This window comes from Staurois parvus, unplaced genomic scaffold (genome assembly GCF_062004578.1).
Source record: "Staurois parvus isolate SC_StPar_1 unplaced genomic scaffold, SC_StPar_1.0 ptg000048l, whole genome shotgun sequence".
NCBI lineage: Eukaryota > Metazoa > Chordata > Amphibia > Anura > Ranidae > Staurois > Staurois parvus.
In genome coordinates this window covers 15,510,339-15,531,847 of record NW_028317844.1, presented here as the reverse complement: position 1 = coordinate 15,531,847, position 21,509 = coordinate 15,510,339, and the positions used below count along the sequence as shown (strand labels likewise).

General features: G+C 39.4%; 1 protein-coding gene across 1 annotated transcript in view; it reads right to left on the bottom strand.

Moving 5' to 3' along the window:
* Nucleotides 1-283: 283 nt before the first annotated feature.
* FBXL4 (F-box and leucine rich repeat protein 4) overlaps nucleotides 284-21,509 on the bottom strand; it is an 86,170-nt gene continuing 64,944 nt past the window's right edge. The window contains exons 6-8 of the mRNA XM_089665238.1: nucleotides 10,744-10,815; nucleotides 6,549-6,861; nucleotides 284-4,856 (exon numbers count right to left, since the gene is read on the bottom strand). Coding sequence (XP_089521364.1) covers nucleotides 4,693-4,856; nucleotides 6,549-6,861; nucleotides 10,744-10,815 — 549 coding nt within the window. The 3' untranslated portion in view covers nucleotides 284-4,692. The remainder of the gene's footprint in view (nucleotides 4,857-6,548; nucleotides 6,862-10,743; nucleotides 10,816-21,509) is intronic.

Sequence of the window (21,509 nt, the reverse complement as noted above, 5' to 3'; positions counted from 1 at the left end):
GATCATTTCTTTGTGAGTGGGCAAACATTCAAAAACAGCAGGGGATCAAATACTTATTTCTTTCACTGTATACCTTCTGTAGCCTTTCTTTTCTATGTTAATTTTCTTTATATGTGTTCTTCTTCGCTTCCTTTTCTCAATGATCTGATTTATAGCACTTTATATACTCTGTTTGCTCTTTCTTTCCTACTACTACCTTCACTATCTACAAGTAGAAGAAAAAAATAGATACATGAAGATCTGAAAATTTCCAAAACATAAAAATAGAGAAAAGGAAGCAATCTTAGTACAACAAACATTTTAATTAATTTCAGCCTTCGTACATACACCATCTTGATCATAAAAGAAAAGAATCAATGAAAAGGAAAGCACAAAAAGGAATTAGGATTTTGGTAATAACAAAGATTGCCAGTACCAAATATTTTAGGCCCAATGGGTCTTATAGGAAACAAATCACGAGAGACATATAGGCAATTAACCTATACAAGTATAAAAAAGAAAAGTTACTTTTATCTGACTCTTGCTTGCTACTTATTTAATCCAGGACTGTGATCAAGAAGAAGTGAAGCCAGAGAGAGCCAGGCACCTAGAATTTTCAGAAATAGTTCAGTAATAGAGGCCCTTATATTTCTCTCATGACAGGTTTACTTTACAGGTGTGTCTTATGTTCCACAAATACAGTATGCATTTCTCCAAAGACTAGTTGTGCAATGTATCCATGCATATTTTGATAAATTTTATATATCAACCACATCATCCCTATACATGATGCATAATATTACATATCTCTTAAAGAACACCTGTGAGGAAAGATACTTGAAAACAACCATTGCTGACTGATTTTAAAAGCCGCAGATCTGTCATTCTGATCCTAACTATACCGTCTATCAAGCCACTGAACTGGAACAAAGCATGTAGTCATTGAAATCAAAACTCTCATTATGAATGCCTATAGCAGTTTATTGACTTGCTAGGTAGTGAAGCCAGGATCAGTATGATAGCCCTGGACAATGTACCTTTTAAAAAATAAATAAGAAATGGAAGATCCCATATTCTGTCCTCACAGGCTCCCTTAAGTAGTAATTTAATTTTATTATTTATTGACTGTGCAATGTGTAATTACCCCACGCCTTTCAGACTATATAACTAAAATAATATTAATAGTACTAGTGTTCAGTAGAACTGGGGTGGCTGCAAAGCAACAAAAGTGTTCCCACAATAAAATGTTAATATCCCAGTATGTGTATTACTGTGCCTCCCATGATGAAAAGATCCCAACCTATTATTGCTCAATCAAATAAACATCCAAATTTTCAAATCAAGCATTGAACAATTCAGTGCTCAAACTGTAGTATATACAAATATTAATACCTAATAATCAGAAAAATGTACTCAATCCATATGAGTGGAGGTGAGCGCAGCATTGAATGATGGTGGCAAGCACAATATTTGCATGTTTTGAAGTAAACATAGGAGGTGGAACACGGACACTTTGAAGAAATATATGCATACTTTATGAATTGAGACATTTACGGATTATTAGTTATATACTCCTACTACTCGACCTCTCCGCGGCTTTTGACATGGTTGACCATCCCCTCCTCCTCAAAAAATTACACTCTTTTGGCCTCAGCGACTCCGCTCTCTCCTGGTTCTCCTCCTATCTATCGCAGCGCTCCTTCAGTGTTACCTATAACGCTGCCACCTCCTCCTCACTCCCTCTCTCTGTAGGGGTCCTCCAGGGTTCTGTCCTCGGGCCCCTTCTCTTCTCCATCTACACCTCCTCACTTGGTCACTTGATAAACTCCCACGGCTTCAATTACCATCTCTATGTTGATGACACGCAAATCTGTCTACCCCTCACCTTACCCCTTCAGTTTCCACCCGCATCGCTAGCCTACTAAGCGACATATCGGCTTGGATGTCACTCCACTTCCTCAAACTCAACCTTTCCAAAACTGAGCTCCTAGTATTCCACCCTGCCCGCGCCACCCCCACTGACTTCACCATAAATATCGTGAACACCATCCTCAGTCCATCCCCTCATGCCAGGGTACTAGATGTAATCCTAGACTCCAATCTGTCCTTCCAGCCCCAGATCTAATCGCTGACAAAATCATGTAGACTTCACTTCCGCAACATCTCCAAGATACGACCGTTCCTAACCCTGGAAACCACTAAGCAACTTATTCACTCCCTTGTCATTTCACGCCTCGACTACAGTAACTCCCTCCTCATTGGTCTACCTCATCGTAGGCTATCCCCCCTCCAGTCCATCATGAACGCTGCTGCCAGACTCATCTACCTCACTAACCGTTCTGTATCCGCCAGCCCTCTCTGCCAATCCCTCCACTGGCTCCCAGTTGCCCAACAGATAAAATTCAAAACTCTAACAATGACATATAAAGCCATCCACAACACTGCCCCAATTTACATAACCGATCTTATCTCTAAATATCACCCAAACCGCACACTCCGCTCCTCGCAAGACCTCTTACTCTCTAGCTTCCTTATCTCCTCCTCCTATGCTCGTCTCCAAGACTTCTCCAGGGCGCCATCTATCCTCTGGAACTCCCTACCCCAATCAATCAGACTATCACCTACTCTACTTGCCTTTCGGCGATCACTGAAAACCTCTCTCTTCAGGGAAGCCTATCCCACCCTCTGCTAATTCTGGAATCCTCTACTCTTCCAACCACTCCATCCCCCACAGTGACTACCTACTGTACCATTCACCCCTCCCTCCTAGATTGTAAGCTCCAAGGAGCAGGGCCCTCAAATTCCTCTTGTATTGAGCTGTATTGTCTCCCACTATAATGTAAAGAGCTGAGCAAACCATTGGCGCTATATAAATCCTGTATAATAATAATTTATATTTATTTGCACTACAGTTTATGAACACTGAATTTTATGAACTGATAAATGCTTGATATGAAAATTTGGATGTTTATTTATTTGATAGAATATTAATAGGTTGGGACCTTTTCAGCACAGGAGGCGCAGCAATCCACATACTGGGATATTACTAATTGACTGCTTGCTTGACCCTCATCGTTTATAACTAGTAAAACATACATAAGCAATTCTATTTCAGTATTTAAACCCATTGGTTAACATACACAGCACTTTGCTTTTACTGTAAATTATTCACATGTGAACAGAAACTGAAAAGAATTCCTCCCTCTGTTCGGTGCTACAAAACATCAGAAATGCACTAAACTCCATACAAACTACAGTAAAGAATATGCATTATGCATACTGTATTTACTTAATCATGTAAACACTGCTTCCTAAAAACAAAAAGCAGACTTGATAACTAGTATTTTGTATTTTACCCAGAGTGCACCTGTAAGGTGCGATCTACTCTTGGCTTCTTCACAAACAAGTTTGTATGTTCCTTCAAAAGATGTGGAAGGCAGCAAGAAAAAAAAAAAAAAAAAATCAAAATCTCTACTTATGAACAGCCACACTGTGCTGTTCATTCCCAAACAACCTATATGTATATATATTTATGCTGCATCATACACAGATATCCATGGACATCATAAAAAAAACTTTAAATGCTATCACATTATATCAACAAGCATAAATTGCATACACTAGATACAAATCTATTCACACATTCAAGTGGTGGACAAAACTTGCCTGTGCAGTGCCAGCTCACCAAGCTTCATATTATTTTGCAAATTCAACTTGCAAAATTAAAATACACTTTGTATAACTTAGTATTATCAATTAAAAAAAAGAATTATTTATATCGGAGTAATAAATAAATAAAAGGCATACAGAGAACTATTGCTAAATAATTCTTGTGTGCATTGGCCACACAGGCACAGGAGAGTGCTATTTTGTAATGTGAAGTATTTTCTTTCTTGTTTTTTTTCTTTATTAAAAACAGAAAATAATAGTTAATCAAAATAGTCATAAAAGGCCAAAACTGTCTTTATAATTTTGGGGCAGATAGCAGCATGTTTAACTACCAAATAGTTTCCTATATCTCTCAGGGCCCCTGAATGTTATCTCTCTAAGCTTCAGTTTTTCACTCTCCTTGCTGAATATTTTATTCTTTTAGTGTATAGGGAAAGTTGCAGATTGAATGATGTAGCCTGGGAGCATCGGCAACATTTCATCAACAGACCTCCAAGAAATATAGTAAGCAAATGTGTGATTTAGAGCAGTGGTCTCCAAACTGCGGCCGGGGGCCCAGACGCGGCCCTTTGCTTGCCTTTATCTGGCCTTTGAGTCATTACTTTTGCCACTGTCACCAACCATGGGACACTATTCCTTCCACTGACAACAATGGGGTACTATTGCTGCCATTAAATCCAACAATGGGGTACTATTTCTGCCACTGAACCCAACAATAGGGCACTATTACTGCCATTGAATTCAACTATTTCTCCCCCCAATGCCAAAGATGGGGCGTTGTTTACTCCCACTGGGCACAGTCTGGCCCCCCCTAAAGTCTGAAGAACAGTAAACTGGTCCTTTGTTTAGAAAGTTTGGAGACCCCTGTTTTAGGCCAAAAGATTTGGATGTACCCTTAAAATTTCAAATGTTGTACTAAACTAATCTAAATCAATAGATTTCCCAATGAGCACACTACTGAGACTGGAAGAGCCACGGTTGTCAAAACAGAAGAAAAGATCTATGTTTCTTATAAAATAAAAAAAATATGCTGCAGCATTCTATTCATTGAGTAAAACTCTTTTTGATGGACACATTCGGAAATCGTGAGGTAAATTCCTGTACTACTCGGCTGTCAATCTGTGAACAGAAGGACACGTCCACTAGAATAAGTTCTTTACAGCATTCCAGCAATTTTCGCAAGGCTGTGGAGCTCACCATTCTAGTACCTAGAAAAAAAAAAAAAACACAAGAAATGAAAGGTGTATGCTCAGAAAATAAAGCTTTTAAATAATTCAATCCTGGGCCTAAAATACTAAGGCAGACTAATATTTTTTTTCAACTCATGCTATGTTGTTTTAAAAATATACAGTGTAATTAATGTGTTATGATGGGATAACACTTTACAGAAATACAAGAGTCATCCTGTAATTCTCACCATCCATTGCCTATTCACTGGCATAAATGTTTAAAGCATTAAAGAAAAATCAATAGATTCCCTCATCCATGCTCAACAGTATAGAGGAATCTGCCCTGCCAGCTATTGTATTCTGAAAGTTGTTGTAGTCACTGTTCGGCCGAAGCTTTTCTGACCAGCTCTTCCGATTTTTAGATTGAAGTTTGTCAAGCTGAGTATTGCTGACAGAGCCCCCTGCAGTTTGAAATTTGGCTGATTTAGCAGGAATCGGACGACTTTCAAGCAGGGCATGGCCAGCATTATTTGGCTATATTGGTCTGTGATCTCATGTTTATGACTATACACAAACATCTCTGGCCATTTTTTTCAGTTGAAACAAAATTTGACTGAATCAGGCAGGAGTGTATAAAAATACATTTTCTCTTTAGTGAAAAGAGAAATCTCTCACTTCTTCTCAATTCTGTATGACTCTAGATTAACTGAGTTATGTAACCAGAAGATGAGAATTATAAGAGAATTAATATACTGTATAATAGAATTATAATATTACTCGTTTACCTATTGAATGTTACTGTATTAGTCTACCCAGCTCAAAGATCACTGTTATGAAACGTCACAGAAAAGTTCTGCTTTAACGCATCAAACTCCACCCAACGATAAATTAGCCTTCAAGTTGAATGCCAGCCTCATCTTCAGACTTACAGAGTTGTAGAGGCTTTTTTCCTCAACTGAACTTTCTTACTCATAATGGGCTTTTGAAGTCGCAGCAAGTCAGATGGAGCCAGCCTCACCTCTAGCCCTTGCCTTTCCATCCTGACCCCCACTTTTTCATTCATTGTATTTCAGTTCTTTCAATCGTGAATGCTCATGTAACATGTCGGTGTTACCTTGGGGCAGTGTGCATGCAAATGCAGCATGTCTAGCAACAGCAATCCTCCAGACTGCATAGCTGATCCGAAAAGCCAACTCACTGCTTGCATCAGGGCTGAGGGTTCTTGAAATACTAAGACAGGGTGCTGTAAAGTTTGCAGGAAGCTTTGTATAACACCCTGCTGGTCCCTCCTACCAGCCATGACCTGCCTGCATCGCATAGTGAAGCAGAGAGACCCAGTGATCACATCACTGGATCCAAAATAAGAATATAATGTTGATTGAGAGTGTGAAGTTCTGCTTTAATAAACTGGCCATCAATGTTTGAAATAGGAGCAAGGAAAATAGTTTATCATGTGACATGATTTTAGAAGACATTTTATGGTATGCTTTATAGATGGTATGCACAATTCAATGCACATGCCAGAGTGTTTCTGCTGAACTAGACCTTTGTTTTTAACCCTTGACATTCTCTTTAATTTTTTTTTTGCTAAAATACAAAATTATTATTTTTTTTTTTTTTAAATGAGGTAACAGAGGTTGAGAATTTGACTGATTAGAAAAAGCCTTGGTACAACACAAACTCTGATTGTTTAATCAGGTTTACATACACAGTAACCTTACTACTACATACCTAGTATATCTAAATACTGAAGATGTGGACAATTTGCAGCTAGTTCTTCTATATCAGAGTCACAAACAGAACGGTTTGCTGTAAGGAACAGCTTTCGCAGACCTGTGAGTTTTCGGGCAAGACTGGTAAAGCATCCAGTACCACTATGCAGCGTAGGACACCATCCAAGATCAAGCTCTTCAAGAAGGGAACAACCAGCAGCCAGCTCTACTAACCCCTTTTCAGTAATATTTTTACATCTCCACAGGTCTAGAGAACGTAGCTTTTTGCATTTGGCTCCGATAACAGAAGCTATTAGGTCATAATCTTCAATCTGGGAAAAACAAAAACAGGTGGAGGTCAGCATTATTAATTAATTCTGACTGCATGTCAATGGGTTGCTTACATTACTAATGGAAGTACAAAAATGCCAGTAACATCAGTACAATTTCTCCCTGATTCAACATTGTTAAACATGTTAATTACACTGCACAGAATGACAAATTATCTGACTGTATACCTATTATCTTGAAGCAGACTAAAGGTAGAAATATTAGAGTCACAACATAATTCATAGAATAAACCCATTGCTAGTTGTAAATTAAGTGTTAAATGAAAGGGAGAAGCAGTGGATAGCTGCCTTTAGTCTGGGTTATTATCCGAGTTATATTTATGTTTTGTTATTTAAGTGCCATTGATGGCCCCTGCGTGGGCTTATCTTTTGCCCTGTTGGTGTTAGAGCACTGATTTCTCTAATTTCTAGTTCCTCTATGTGCAATTGATAGCCCCTGCGTGGGCGTGATTTGTTGCTCCTGTGTTAATTGTTATAAAATTAATAAAAACCATTGAAATACAAATGAAAGGAAGAAAAACCCTTGACATCTTTAAGAAATCGTATGAAACGTTTTGTAGCTTTTTACAAAGCACAGCCCTGTGAAGACTACATGTCCATCTAAGGCATGCCATACATCATACCTTTTTTTGTTCAACCAGCGGGCTAAACTAAAAATAAAAAAAAAAGGGCCAATTCCCCCATCTACAAATTTGACGTGGATGGAGGAATCACTGTACAGAAGTTAAATGCTAGATGGACTTCTGTACCACCATGTTGCCCAGACATGGACCGAAATGTAGGAATTGACTGCCTGACCCAACCCACTGTCATAAAGTAACATCTCTATTTGCAGTTTGAGATTACATGAATATACACAAATATGGCTGCTCCAGAGTGTAATGTCTCCAGGGAGAAAGCAAGCAATTATTCATGCAATCATGTATCATGTAATGCCTGTGATAAGTAGAGCTTCAACACAGCTGAATTTTACAAATGCCCAAACTTGTTGCTAACCAAACCATATATTCACAAAAAGGCATTTGAAGAATAACATTATGAACAATAAACTCAATGTAATTATTTTGCTGATCTATTTTAAATGTATGCATGTATTAAAGCTGATCTGCAGGTTTCATTTAAATTTAATAGTTTGTTTGGACCAAGCCTGTCCAAGGGCTCGTTCACACGTGTGCTCACTATGGAAAATGAAGCAATGCTCATGCGCCATAGTATATATGACGTTTTTGATGTGTCTTTGCTATGTTTTTGAAGTGTTGAAAAAGCTTCAAGGATGCTTGATAAATGTCCATGAAAGTGTAGCTTTTCTAGTGGGCATTGCTTAAAGGGGAAGTGATATAGAGGAAATGATCTGCTTTGCTGAAACAAAATGCTTTGCCTCTGGCAATAATGCCTATTGCCTTTATTCCTACCTGACACTGTCAATATTGCTGCCTGGCGTGATGTTTTTATGCCTGCATTCAGAAGCAAATGGTGTTACCACACAGCTGTTCTGCATGACGAGACGTGACTGGAGCTGCCCTGTCCTAGTTCTGTGTTATTTCCTAGTGCATTCTGGAATACAGGAATCTCCACTGCCTCTCCCCCAGTGCCAAGCTAATGCTTTATAAATACATAAATAACATGCCATAAAACGTGCTGTTAAGGTGCAGTTACAGAACATTACAATGGAACAAGGGAAGCTGAGAAACATCGGTGCCTCATGATGCAGGAGCTACTGCTTCTGTGTGTACAGCACTGTGTGGTGCCCATTGTTGTATTTGTTGCATGCACTGAAGGGCGATTATAACGCTTTAAAAATGCTATATAAATGCCACTTGAACACAAGGTATTGACACGTGTGACCTTAGTGAAGTAAATAGTTTGTGTGGGGCTCGTTCACAGGTGCATCACTACATGTGTTTAGGCAGCATTTATTCAGATTCTTATAGCGTCATAACCACGCTTCAAACGCCACCTGCAATGGATATTACAATGCGTAATATACTGTATAATACAATGGGAATATTACAATTCCTGTATTACAGAATGCACTGGGAAACAGAGAACTAGGACAAAGCAGCTCTAGCAGCTTCCTCTTTGTATAAAGCAGCCATGTGATAACACCTTTTGCTTCTGTGTGTAGATAAAAGCATCAAGCCAGACAGCAATACTAACAGTGTCAGGTAGGAGCAGAGGCACTGAGCATTATTGCCAGTGGCAAAGCTTTTTGTTTCAGCAAAATTGAGCTGGACAATGAGAACAAAGTATACAAATCCATCTTGCACAGAATTCACAAAAAATGTCTGCTATTGCACTACCTAACCATGTCTCAAAGCAGATAATTTCCTTTATATGACTTCCTACTAGAAAAGCAACACCTTCATGGGCATTTATCAAGCATTCTTAAAGCTTAAATACATTTTACGAAGTGTTCCCAGCCACTGCATATGCTAGTTCAGTAAATAGTTAATTTGGACCATCTTTTTCCAAAACAACTATTTAACCACTTGCCCTCGTGAGGATTTACCCCCCTTCCTGATCAAGCCATTTTTTGCGTTACGGCACTGTGTTACTTTAACTGACAATTACGCAGTCATGCAATGCTGCACCCAAATGAAATTTCCGTCCTTTTATTCCCACGAATTGAGCTTTCTTTCAGTGGCATTTGATCGCCTGTGCGTTTTTTCATTTTTTGCACTAAAAAAAAAAAAAAAAAAAAAAAGACCGACAATTTTGAGAAGAAAACAATATGTTTGACTTTTTGCTGTTAAACATGTCCAGTAAAAAAATAAAAAATAATAAAATTTTGTCATAAATTTATTCTGCTACAGGTCTTTGCTAAAAAACATCCCAATACGTGTAAATTAATTGGTTTACGTGAAAGGTATAGAGAGTTTACAAATGGCGGTATATATACTGGGATTTAAAAAAAAATTTTCACTAGTAATGGTGGCGATCGGCGACTTATAGCGGGACTGCGGCAGACATTCTGACACTGGGGGGAACGGACGTGGTGTCACTGACATCCCCAGTGATACCAATACAGTGATCAGTGCTAAAAAAAACATTGTCACTGTACTAATGGACTGGGCAGGAAGGGGTTAACATGAGGGGCGATCAAAGGGTTAACTGTGTGCTGGGTGTGTTTTACTAGGGGGTGGTGTCTGTGTGCTGCACTGTAAGCACACCGTTTTGGATGGCTTTACCATCCAAAGCAGTGTGCACGAGCTGGCAGGGAGGAGAACTGTTAGTAAATTAAACAGTTCTTCTCGTCGGAGACCCTCTGTAATCACCGGGCGCCGGCGAGTTATGACCGGCCAGGACCCGGTGATTGGCAGCCGCGAATGGTGGCGAGGGTAGGGTGGGTGGTAATGCAAAATTATATATATATATATATATATATATATATATATATATATATATATATACACACACACACACACACATACATATATACACATACATATATATACACACACACACATACACACACACACACACACACACATATATATATATATATATATACACACACACACACACGTGATTTTGCACACCCATGCCGCCCTGTAGCAGTATTTCTGCTATAGGGTGGTGGGGAAGCGGTTAAAGTTAAATAAAACCTGGAGATCAACTTTAAGACTATCAAATCATTTCTTCGTTTCACCTCAGTTCACCTAATTTTGCTGCAAAGCTTTTCTCAGTTTTCTTTAAATTCAGATATTGCAAGTTATATGATTTAGGAAAAATTAAAAAAAATGGTGAAAGTAAAACAATGAGCCAAAACAACACCAATGGTATAGCTAAACTGAATAAAAAAATAAGAAAAATAATGATGAAACGCAAATAAGCAAAACCCAAAACTACCATTTCAGTACTTACCAAAACACAGCTTCCAAGGTTAAGGTGCTGTATCTCTGGGCAGAAGTTAAGAATGCTAAGTAGAGCGGTTTGCTGCCATTGAATCATGCAAAAACAAATGTGAAAAAGAGAAAAAAGAGAAAGGGTCAATTAGGTCATCACCTGCCTTGCTTATAATGCAGCTTTAGGTTTCCCTTACAAAAATTACACAAGTCATTTAATGAGTCCCCAGGCATCCTGAACATTGATTAGTTTATAGTCTAAAAATCATTACAGCCCAAAATGTCTGTCACTTTGTAAGTGATTTCTTATTCCCTAAAGACATATTTTCCTTTAAGTTTGGCAGCCTTTTCCCAAAGGATCTCTTTTAAAAAGAACAGTTAAGTTCAAAGATATAGTGAGGCCAGGTCATAAGAGAAGATACCCAAGAGCATCCCAGAAGAGCAGGCAATGGAATATCTGACATCTTTATCCAAAGACTGATAGAAATGCCAATAAGGCTGAAGAGAATCAGCAGCAAGCTTCTGACCTTTGTGTCTCAGGATTGAATGAGCTGACAAGGATACCACTTGAAGGTCTACCCACTTCTACAATACCGATGTTAAGCACAAGAACTGTTTTATGCAGTTACTTACAAGCATTACAGAGTTGAGAAATAATCTCCAGACAATTCTGCAATTATTTATTAAAGCCATTAATAGTGCAATGACCACAGGCAATGTGAAGTAACCCATGGAAAACAATTGTATTCCAATTTACTCTTATCAGGAAAGTAGATATAATTTTGACTGGTTGGTATGGATTACCGCATATTGTGCTATCTCCATTGTTATCAAGTTAAAAAAAAAAAAAAAAAAAGTCTCTAACTGGGTATAACCTCTACACTAGAAAAGGTCTGTGCAAAAGGAAAATCAAATGTACAAATAACCATTCCCTTAAGGTTTATTTAATAAAGCAAAACATGCAAAAAAACAGTAATTCACAGCAACTAGATTGATCAGAAATCAACTTTCAGTAAAAAGAATATACATAAAATGGACTTTTTATGTAAAGCCCAGTTGAACCCTCTTAGTATTTATTGTATTATACCAGACTGTATATACAGTAAAAAAGGGTCTATTTTTGTCAGCTAAGTGATGCAATGAGGGTTCAGTGGATCTCTCACAAGCACTACTTTGATCAACACACCTTTCTGAATACAAGTCTAAACAACACCATTTTTTCTTTCGGAACAGTGATACTGATTAGCCTGTATTCAGGAGGCATGTCAGAAAGCTCCGCTGCTTCTTGAGTTTGCAACTCTTTTTTTTAACCCTTGCTGCAGCACTTAGTAGATAAAAAAGTACATTTATTTCTATGTGTGTGTGTGTATATATATATTTATTTACACACACACATACAGTATCTCCCAGAAGTGAGTACACCCCTCACATTTTTGTAAATATTTTATTCTATCTTTTCATGTGACAACACTGAAGAAATGCACTTTGCTACAATGTAAAGTAGTGATTGTACAGCTTATATAACAGTGTAAATTTGCTGTCCCCTCAAAACAACTCAACGCACATCCATTAATGTCTAAACCGCTGGCAACAAAAGTGAGTACACCCCGAAGTGAAAATGTCCAAATTGGGCCCAAAGTGTCAATATTTTGTGTGGCCACCATTATTTTCCTGCACTGCCTTAACTCTTTTGGGCATGGAGTTCACCAGAGCTTCACTGGTTGCCACTGGAGTCCTCTTCAACTCCTCCATGACGACATCATGGAGCTGGAGGATGCCCCATGCTTGACACCATCTGAAGCATAGAACAACAAGAAATTGATAACATTTCTCACCCACATTATTGATAAGCGCCATCATTACTTCTACATTTTTCAAGACAAGAATCTTTACAAACCTTTACAATTCTTTAGAAATAGGCCTTTGAGGTATGAAATTACAATAAAATGTATAAAGCGCAACATTTGTTTTCATCACAAAAAGATTTACCAATCGCATATGAAACTTGCTTGCCCCAAATTTAACTGCATAACTAGCACTTTGATGTGCAAACAATGTCAACGTAACACACTTGTGTAAAGTAGGAGATCCAACTGGTACAGAGATAACTGGTCAATGGTGTATAGGGTGCTGGATATAGACAGTCTAGCGCTATTAAATTTATTCAGTATGTAAAAAAAAACAAAAACCTGTTTTATGATATGTGATCTCATGTAATTTTACGTCTTTTTGTGCCAAAATAAATTCCTGCTCTTTATACTGAACATTTTGTTGCAATTCGGTACCTCAGTGTTTTTTATTTGTAAAGATTCTTGTACATTTGCGGATGTGGTACCTTGATTTACCACCTCACTGATATATTTTATACTATACAGTAACTCTGTGTACAGAGCAACACCAACGTCATACAAAATGTATGTACAGTTTGAAAATTGGGCCCTAAAACTCAAGTTATTTATTTACTCTGACTTGCAGCAATTTGGAGTCATTGAGGGGATACAGTTTAATAACACCTGGTGTGGAAAAGACTCTAGACAGCATCTCAGTACATGGTGTTAACTCCTCTAAAAACACTCCCTAGAATTCATAAAGTCTGGCACATGTACATTTTGCAAAAGTGTCTCTCATGCATTCTGAAAGTGGCAAAGAATACACCAAATTCATGCACCTCCTGTCTAGAACTGGTACTTGAATCTGGCTCAAGCTGCGCCATTTTTAGAAGGCATGTGAGACATTTTCGCAAAATTTGCGTGTGCCAGTTTTTCTCTCGGTACGCCGAAAGAGAGCTGGTCTTAACCACTTCCCGCCTGCCTGCCATGTGCTGCAGCCGGACAGCAGCTACAGGCAAAGCGACGTACCCGTACATCTCTCTGGCTGTACTAACACAAGGAGGCATTGTGTGCCCCAGCAAGCGCGCAGCGTGCTTCTCACCGCGACTGCTGTGTCCAGCGGATACAGTGGACTGAAGATTCTGGTGAACGGGACCCGGTGATCATGGGGTCGCTATGTGATCACATGATCACTATGTAAGCAAAGCTGTTATGAATCAATGTCATTCATAACAGCTCTGCTTTTCTTCCTAGTGATATGTGATTGGCCCACAGCTGTCACATGATACATGGGGCCAATCACACCACCCTGTACCATGTTACCAGCTCCAGCCAAACACAGATCACTATCCTGAGCTGTCAAAACTTAACTCATTCATGGCAGTTAATTTGCATTGCAGGAGAAATTATTTTTAAGTGTTTTGTTTTTGTTAACTACTTGCCAACCGCTTACCCGCATTTTGCGGGCAAGCAGCAGCTCTTAGCAAAGCCATGTAATCATGCGTTGCTTCCTATTTTGGGGTGTGAACGCACCTGTGCCCCCCACTGCCCCCCCCCCCACCCCCACACACACACACAATCAAGGGAGAGAAGAAAGAACACAGGAACACGGCACCAAGTAAAACCACCACATTTTACACGCATGCGTTAGATTAGCACATTTAACCCTTTGATTGCCCCTATTAACCCTTTGATCACCCCGTCACCCAGCTAGTGCCTTTAGTACAGTGGCAATATATATAATTTTTCACTGATCACTGTATTCATGCCACTAGTGACATCAGATAGCGTCAGGGTCAGTAAGCGTCCCTCACAGCCAGGGTCAGCTAGCGTTCGATTGCCTGCGCACTATTGCACTCACGCTATAGGTCGCTGATCACCGCCATTACTAGTTTAATGTTTGTACGAATCAATATATTGATCATGTACAGAACTATATTAGTGGCTCCTTTGTATAGTGTCCACAAAAACGCAGAGTAAGCAGGATTGGCCTCGTTCGCTGCCAGCACTAGCGTTTAGCCCCTCTGCTGTTTTTCACAGAAGATTTGTATCAATTGATCGTAGGCCAAGGCAATTTATACACACAACAATACATGGCCACCCAACCAAATTCAGCTCTTGCCAGACAATTCGCATGGAAACCAATCACGGTTTCTGAATTTAAAACGCTTTTGGGCCTAACCCTCAACATGGGCATTACAGAAAAGAATGAATTGCGGTCATGTTGATCCACAGAGCCAATTCATCATATGCCTGTGTTCTCTGCTGTTACATATATGCCCAACATGGACCAGCAATGTACTGGTATGTCGCTGGACTTTGAGTGGTTATATCGGGATGATGCTTGCAGCTACAGGCATCATCCTGGTATCGTTTTATTCAGCCGGTGGTTGGCTTTCATGTAAAAACAATCCTAGTGGCCAGTTAGCTGCTGAATTGTTTTTACGAGCAGCGGGAAGGGACATCCCCCCCTCCTGCTGCATTCCACAGTTTTCTTGGGCTCTCCGGTCCCACAGGGGAATCCGAGAATGCAGCTGGCAGTTCTGCTGGCTGACCATAGAGCTGATCAGAGACCAGAATGGCTCCAATCATCTCTATAGTCTAAGAAATCGGAAGCTGTGAGCATTTCATCACTTCAGTTTCACAGGATATATAAAGCGCCATTTGTAAATTGGGAAAACAACTGATCACATCGATCTTGGTGAGATTAGATAATGTAAGGGCAGAGCAGATATCGAGAGTCTGATAGACCCCAGATTTCTCAAAAAAAGAATATATGACAATGCCCATTGAAGTTATAGGGGATATTTGCATTCTCTGTGATAGCATTAAAAGTGATAAAAAAAAATGAAAGGGACAATATAAAAATAATTTTAAAAAATCAGCTAAAAAAAAAAAAAAAAAAAAAGCACCCTTGCTCCCCCTGCACGCGCGCACCTTCATGCGCAAGCATTGACCCCGTGCCAGTATGTAAACAGTGGTTGCACCATGCATGAGGTATCGCCACGAACGTCAGATTGAGGGTAGTAATTCTAGCACTAGACTTCCTGTGTAAATATAAATTGGTGACCTGTAAAGGCTTTTAAAGCGTCGCCTATCGATAATAAAAATGTATTACTTTGTTGCCATTGCACAGGCATGCGCAATTTTAAACCATGTCATGTTTGGTATATATTTACTCAGTGTAACATTATCTTTTATATTTTATCAAACAATTGGGCAATATATTGTGTTTTTGTGCATTAAAATTTGAAAAAGTGTATTTTTCCCAAAAGATATGCATAAAAAATTTCAACACCCATCGTTTTATTCTCTAGGGCCTCTGCTTTAAAAAATATATATAATGTTTGGGGGTTCAAAGTAATTTTCTAGCAAAAAAACTTTTTTCATGTGAACAAAAAAAGTGTCAGAAATGGCTTGGTCTTCAAGAGTTGGTTATGTGTGGCATAAGCTTCTAATGTTGGCCTTGAAATGCCAGGATAGTAGAAGCAACCCCTCCAAATGACTCCTTTTTTGGAAAGTAGACACTCCAAGGTATTTGCTAAGAGGCACGGTGAGTGTTTTAAAGATCTAATTTGTTGTTCCATGTTTTGGAAAATGAAGAAAGAAAACAAAAAATTTAATTTTTTCTTTTCTTTTTCAAAACCCTGTGACAAAAATTATAATATGTAAAATACTCACCATGCCTCTTATTAAATTCCTTGGGGTGTCTATGTTCCAAAAAGGGGTAATTTTGGGGAGGGGGTGTTTGTACTATCCTAGCATGTTAGAGCCTCTGAAACTGTGGTAGGTAGTGGGGAAGTGATATGAGGAAATATGCCCTTTGAAAGTGTGGAGGTAATCATTGGATTTTGGGGGCTTGCATGTAGCTAGGCTGCCAAAAAGTCTCTCACATGTGATATCCCCATACTCGGGGAGAAGTAGAAGAATGTTTTGGGGTATTATTCCACCTATATCCATGGCATGCATGAGCAATATATCATTAAATTAAAAGTGACAACTTTGTGTACAAAAAAAAAAAAAGAATTGTCATTCAAAAAAATTGGTGGCTAAAAAATAAAATGTTCCATGGACTCAACATGCCTCTCTACAAAATTCTTGGGGTGTCTACTTTCCAAAAAGGGGTCATTTGGGGGGTTTTGAAATGTTATAGGCAGACAGAAAGTAAAAGCTACGTAAATTCTAATATAAATACCATAGTTTGTAGACGCTTACAACTTTCACACAAACCAATTAATATACACATATTGAGATTTTTTTTTTTCACCAAAGACATGTAGAAGAATACATTTTAGCCTAAATATATGACTAACTTTGAGTTTATTGGATATATTTTATAACAAAAAGTGAAAAATATATATTTTTTCAAATATATGAGGTGATCAAATGCCACCAAAAGAAAGCTCTGTGTGAAAAAAAGGACATAAATTTTGTTTGGGTACAGCATTGCATGACTGCGCAATTACCAGCTGAAATAGCGCAGTGCCGAACAGCAAAAAATGGCCTGGTCAGGAAGGGGGGTAAATTCTCAGGAGGGCAAGTGCTTAATTAGGTCAGAGCATTCAATGCAACACAATGTAAAAGTGGTGCATTCAATGAGACACAATGCAAAAGTGGCGCATTTTAGTACTATATGAATTTGGTACATAAACCAAAAGTGTTGCAAATGCTTCTTGAATTTGGCACAATACATTAAAAAGAGAGATTAACGCCAGTGGTGCTGTAGATTTATTGAAGTCCAGGCACTCTAGAGATACTGCAGTCTTTTCCACTGTCTCCCACAGAAAGATATGACACAGCCAGAAAAAGAAAATGGAAAAAAGAGAAGCATTCTCAATGGCTAAAGCCATGCCCAGATTGAAATCTTGTCCCACCAGTACGTAAGAAGGAGGCAGGAGAGCTTTTGATGAAAAAAGTGAACCAGGGGCCTGGAGGAAAGAGAAACTGGGTGGTTGAACCCTGCTGGGAGGTAGACTGCAACTGCAGGTTAGAAACAGGGCAGACCGAGTTACAGTCCTATGTTGTGAATTGAGCTACAGTGGGACGAGCTAAGCTGTGAACCAGAGAGAAGCTTTACAGCACTACCTGAGAAAAACGGTCTCCAGGAAGGCTGCTGGTCTGAGAAGCAACTGTGCTGTACTAAGAACAGTGGAGAGCTACAGGGTGGGGACTAGAGACATTGGCCTTTTGGGAGCTCTTAATGCAGAAAACAGAATACAGGGCAGATCCACAAAAACAGTGACCATAGCTGAGTGCTCCAACAGGAGATCCAGGGCCCCCGTGCTAGTGCACTTATATATATATATATATATATATATATATATATATATACACATACACAGTGGGGCAAAAAAGTATTTAGTCAGCCACCAATTGGGCAAGTTCTCCCACTTAAAAAGATGAGAGAGGCCTGTAATTGGCATCATAGGTAGACCTCAACTATGAGAGACATAATGGAAAAAAAAATCCAGACAATCACATTGGCTGATTTGGAAAGAATTTATTTGCAAATTATGGTGGAAAATAAGTATTTGGTCACCTACAAACAAGCAAGATTTCTGGTTCTCACAGACCTGTACCTTCTTCTATAAGAGGCTCCTCTGTCCTGCACTCATTACCTGTATCAATGGTACCTGTTTGAACTTGTTATCAGTATAAAAGACACCTGTCCACAACCTCAAACAGTCACACTCCAAACTCTACTATGGTGAAGACCATGAAGAGCTGTCGAAGGACACCAGAAACAAAATTGTAGACCTGCACCAGGCTGGGAAGACTGAATCTGCAATAGGCAAGCAGCTTGGTGTGAACAAATCAACTGTGGGAGCAATAATTAGAAAATGGAAGACATACAAGACCACTGATAATCTCCCTCGATCTGGGGCTCCACTCAAGATCTCACCCCGTGGGGTCAAAATGATCACAAGAACGGTGAGCAAAAATCCCAGGACCACACGGGGGGACCTAGTGAATGACCTGCAGAGAGCTGGGACCAAACGTAACAAAGGCTACCATCAGTAACACACTAAACCGCCAGGGACTCAGATCCTGCAGTGCCAGACGTGTCCTCCTGCTTAAGCCAGTACATGTCCGGGCCAGTCTGAAGTTTGCTAGAGAGCATTTGGATGATCCAGAAGAGGATTGGGAGAATGGCATATGGTCAGATGAAACCAAAATAGAACTGTTTGGTAGAAACACAACTCGTCGTGTTTGGAGGAGAGAGAATGCTGAGTTGCATCCAAAGAATACCATACCTACTGTGAAGCATGGGGGTGGCAACATCATGCTTTGGGGCTGTTTCTCCGCAAAGGGACCAGGACGACTGATCCATGTACAGGACAGAATGAATGGGGCCATGTATCGTGAGATTTTGAGTGCGAACCTCCTTCCATCAGCAAGGGCATTGAAAATGAAACGTGGTTGGGTCTTCCAACATGACAATGATCCCAAACATACCGCCCGGACAACGAAGGAGTGGCTTCGTAAGAAGCATTTCAAGGTCCTGGAGTGGCCTAGCCAGTCTCCAGATCTCAACCCCATAGAAAACCTTTGGAGGGAGTTGAAAGTCTGTGTTGTCCAGCGACAGCCCCAAAACATCACTGCTCTAGAGGAGATCTGCATGGAGGAATGGGCCAACATACCAGCAACAGTGTGTGCCAACCTTGTGAAGACTTACAGGAAACGTTTGACCTCTGTCATTGCCAACAAAGGATATATAACAAAGTATTCAGATGAACTTTTGATATTGACCAAATACTTATTTTCCACCATAATTTGCAAATAAATTCTTTCCAAATCAGCCAATGTGATTGTCTGGATTTTTTTTCTCATTTTGTCTCTCATACTTGAGGTCTACCTATGATGCCAATTACAGGCCTCTCTCATCTTTTTAAGTGGGAGAACTTGCAGAATTGGTGGTTGACTATATACTTTTTTGCCCCACTGTATACACACACACACACACACAGTACATAAACCCACTAACCAGTGAAACACGCAGGACTTCTTATATATACAGTGGGGATTGAAAGTTTGGGCACCCCAGCTAAAAATTTGTATTAATGTGCATAAAGAAGCCAAGGAAAGATGGAAAAATCTCCAAAAGGCATCAAATTACAGATTAGACATTCTTATATTATGTCAACAAAAGTTAGATTTTATTTCCATCATTTACACTTTCAAAATAACAGAAAACAAAAAAATGGCGTCTGCAAAAGTTTGGGCACCCTGCAGAATTTATAGCATGGACTGCCCCCTTTGCCAAGCTGAGACCTGCCAGTGTCATGGATTGTTCTCAATCATCATCTGGGAAGACAAGGTGATGTCAATCTCAAAGGTTTTAAATGCCCAGACTCATCAGCACCATGGGTTCTTCTAAGCAGTTGTCTAGAAAACTGAAACTGAAAATAGTTGACGCTCACAAAGCTGGAGAAGGCTATAAGAAGATAGCAAAGCGTTTTCAGATGTCAATATCCTCTGTTCGGAATGTAATTAAGAAATGGCAGTCATCAGGAACAGTGGAAGTTAAAGCAAGATCTGGAAGACCAAGAAAAATATCAGACAGAACAGCTCGCAGGATTGTGAGAAAAACAATTCAAAACCCACGTTTGACTGCACGATCCCTCCAGAAAGATCTGGCAGACTCTGGAGTTGTGGTACACTATTCCACTATAAAGAGATACTTGTACAAATATGGTCTTCATGGAGGTCATCAGAAGAAAACCTCTTCTATGTCCTCACCACAAAATCATCGATTGAACTTTGCAAATGAACATATAGACAAGCCTGATGCATTTTGGAAACAAGTTCTGTGGACCGATGAGGTTAAAATTGAACTTTTTGGCCGGAATGAGCAAAGGTACATTTGGAGAAGAAGGGGCACAGAATTTAATGAAAAGAACCTCTGTCCAACTGTTAAGCATGGGGTTGGATCAATCATGCTTTGGGGTTGTGTTGCAGCCAGTGGCACAGGGAACATCTCACGAGTAGAAGGAAAAATGGATTCAATAAAATTTCAGCACATTTTGGATGGTAACTTGATGCTATCTGTGAAAAAGCTGTTAAAGAGAGGATGGCTTCTACAAATGGATAATGATCCTAAACACACCTCGAAATCCATGGGGGATTACATCAAGAGGCGTAAACTGAAGGTTTTGCCATGGCCTTCACAATCCCCTGACCTCAACATAATTGAAAATCTATGGATAGACCTTAAAAGAGAGGTGCGTGACAGACAGCCCAGAAATCTCAAAGAACTGGAAGACTTTTGTAAGGAAGAATGGGCAAAGATACCTCAAAAAAGAATTGAAAGACTCTTGGCTGGCTACAAAAAGCATTTACAAGCTGTGATACTTGCCAAAGGGGGCAGTACAAGATATTAACTCTGCAGGGTGCCCAAACTTTTGCAGACACCATTTTTTTGTTTTCTGTTATTTTGAAAGTGTAAATGATGGAAATAAAATCTAACTTTTGTTGACATATTATAAGAATGTCTAATCTGTAATTTGGTGCCTTTTGGAGATTTTTCCATCTTTCCTTGGCTTCTTTATGCACATTAATACAAATTTTTAGCTGGGGTGCCCAGACTTTCAATCCCCACTGTAGATAGGCCATATAGCTAGGACTCTTGATCTTTACAGTCATGCTTAGTTTGCAACCACTATTATATTTGCTGCTACACTATCGTGTTTTTGTTAACCCTTTTTTCCTGCAGAGTTTATTATTAAAGCTCATTTTAAGCTACCAGCTGTGTTATTGGCGTTTGGGTTCAGCCAGGACAGGTCAATGGGGAAAGACAGAATAATCCCTACATCAAGCTGCTTCTCTGGGGGGCTAAAAGGGTAGCAATATATAGATATACACAGTATGCACAAGTGTTCTGTCTCTCCTTGGTAGTTAGCAGATGAGAAGGTACCATTGCAAGGAGGAAAGAAAGTGTTCCTGTGGAAACTTCAAA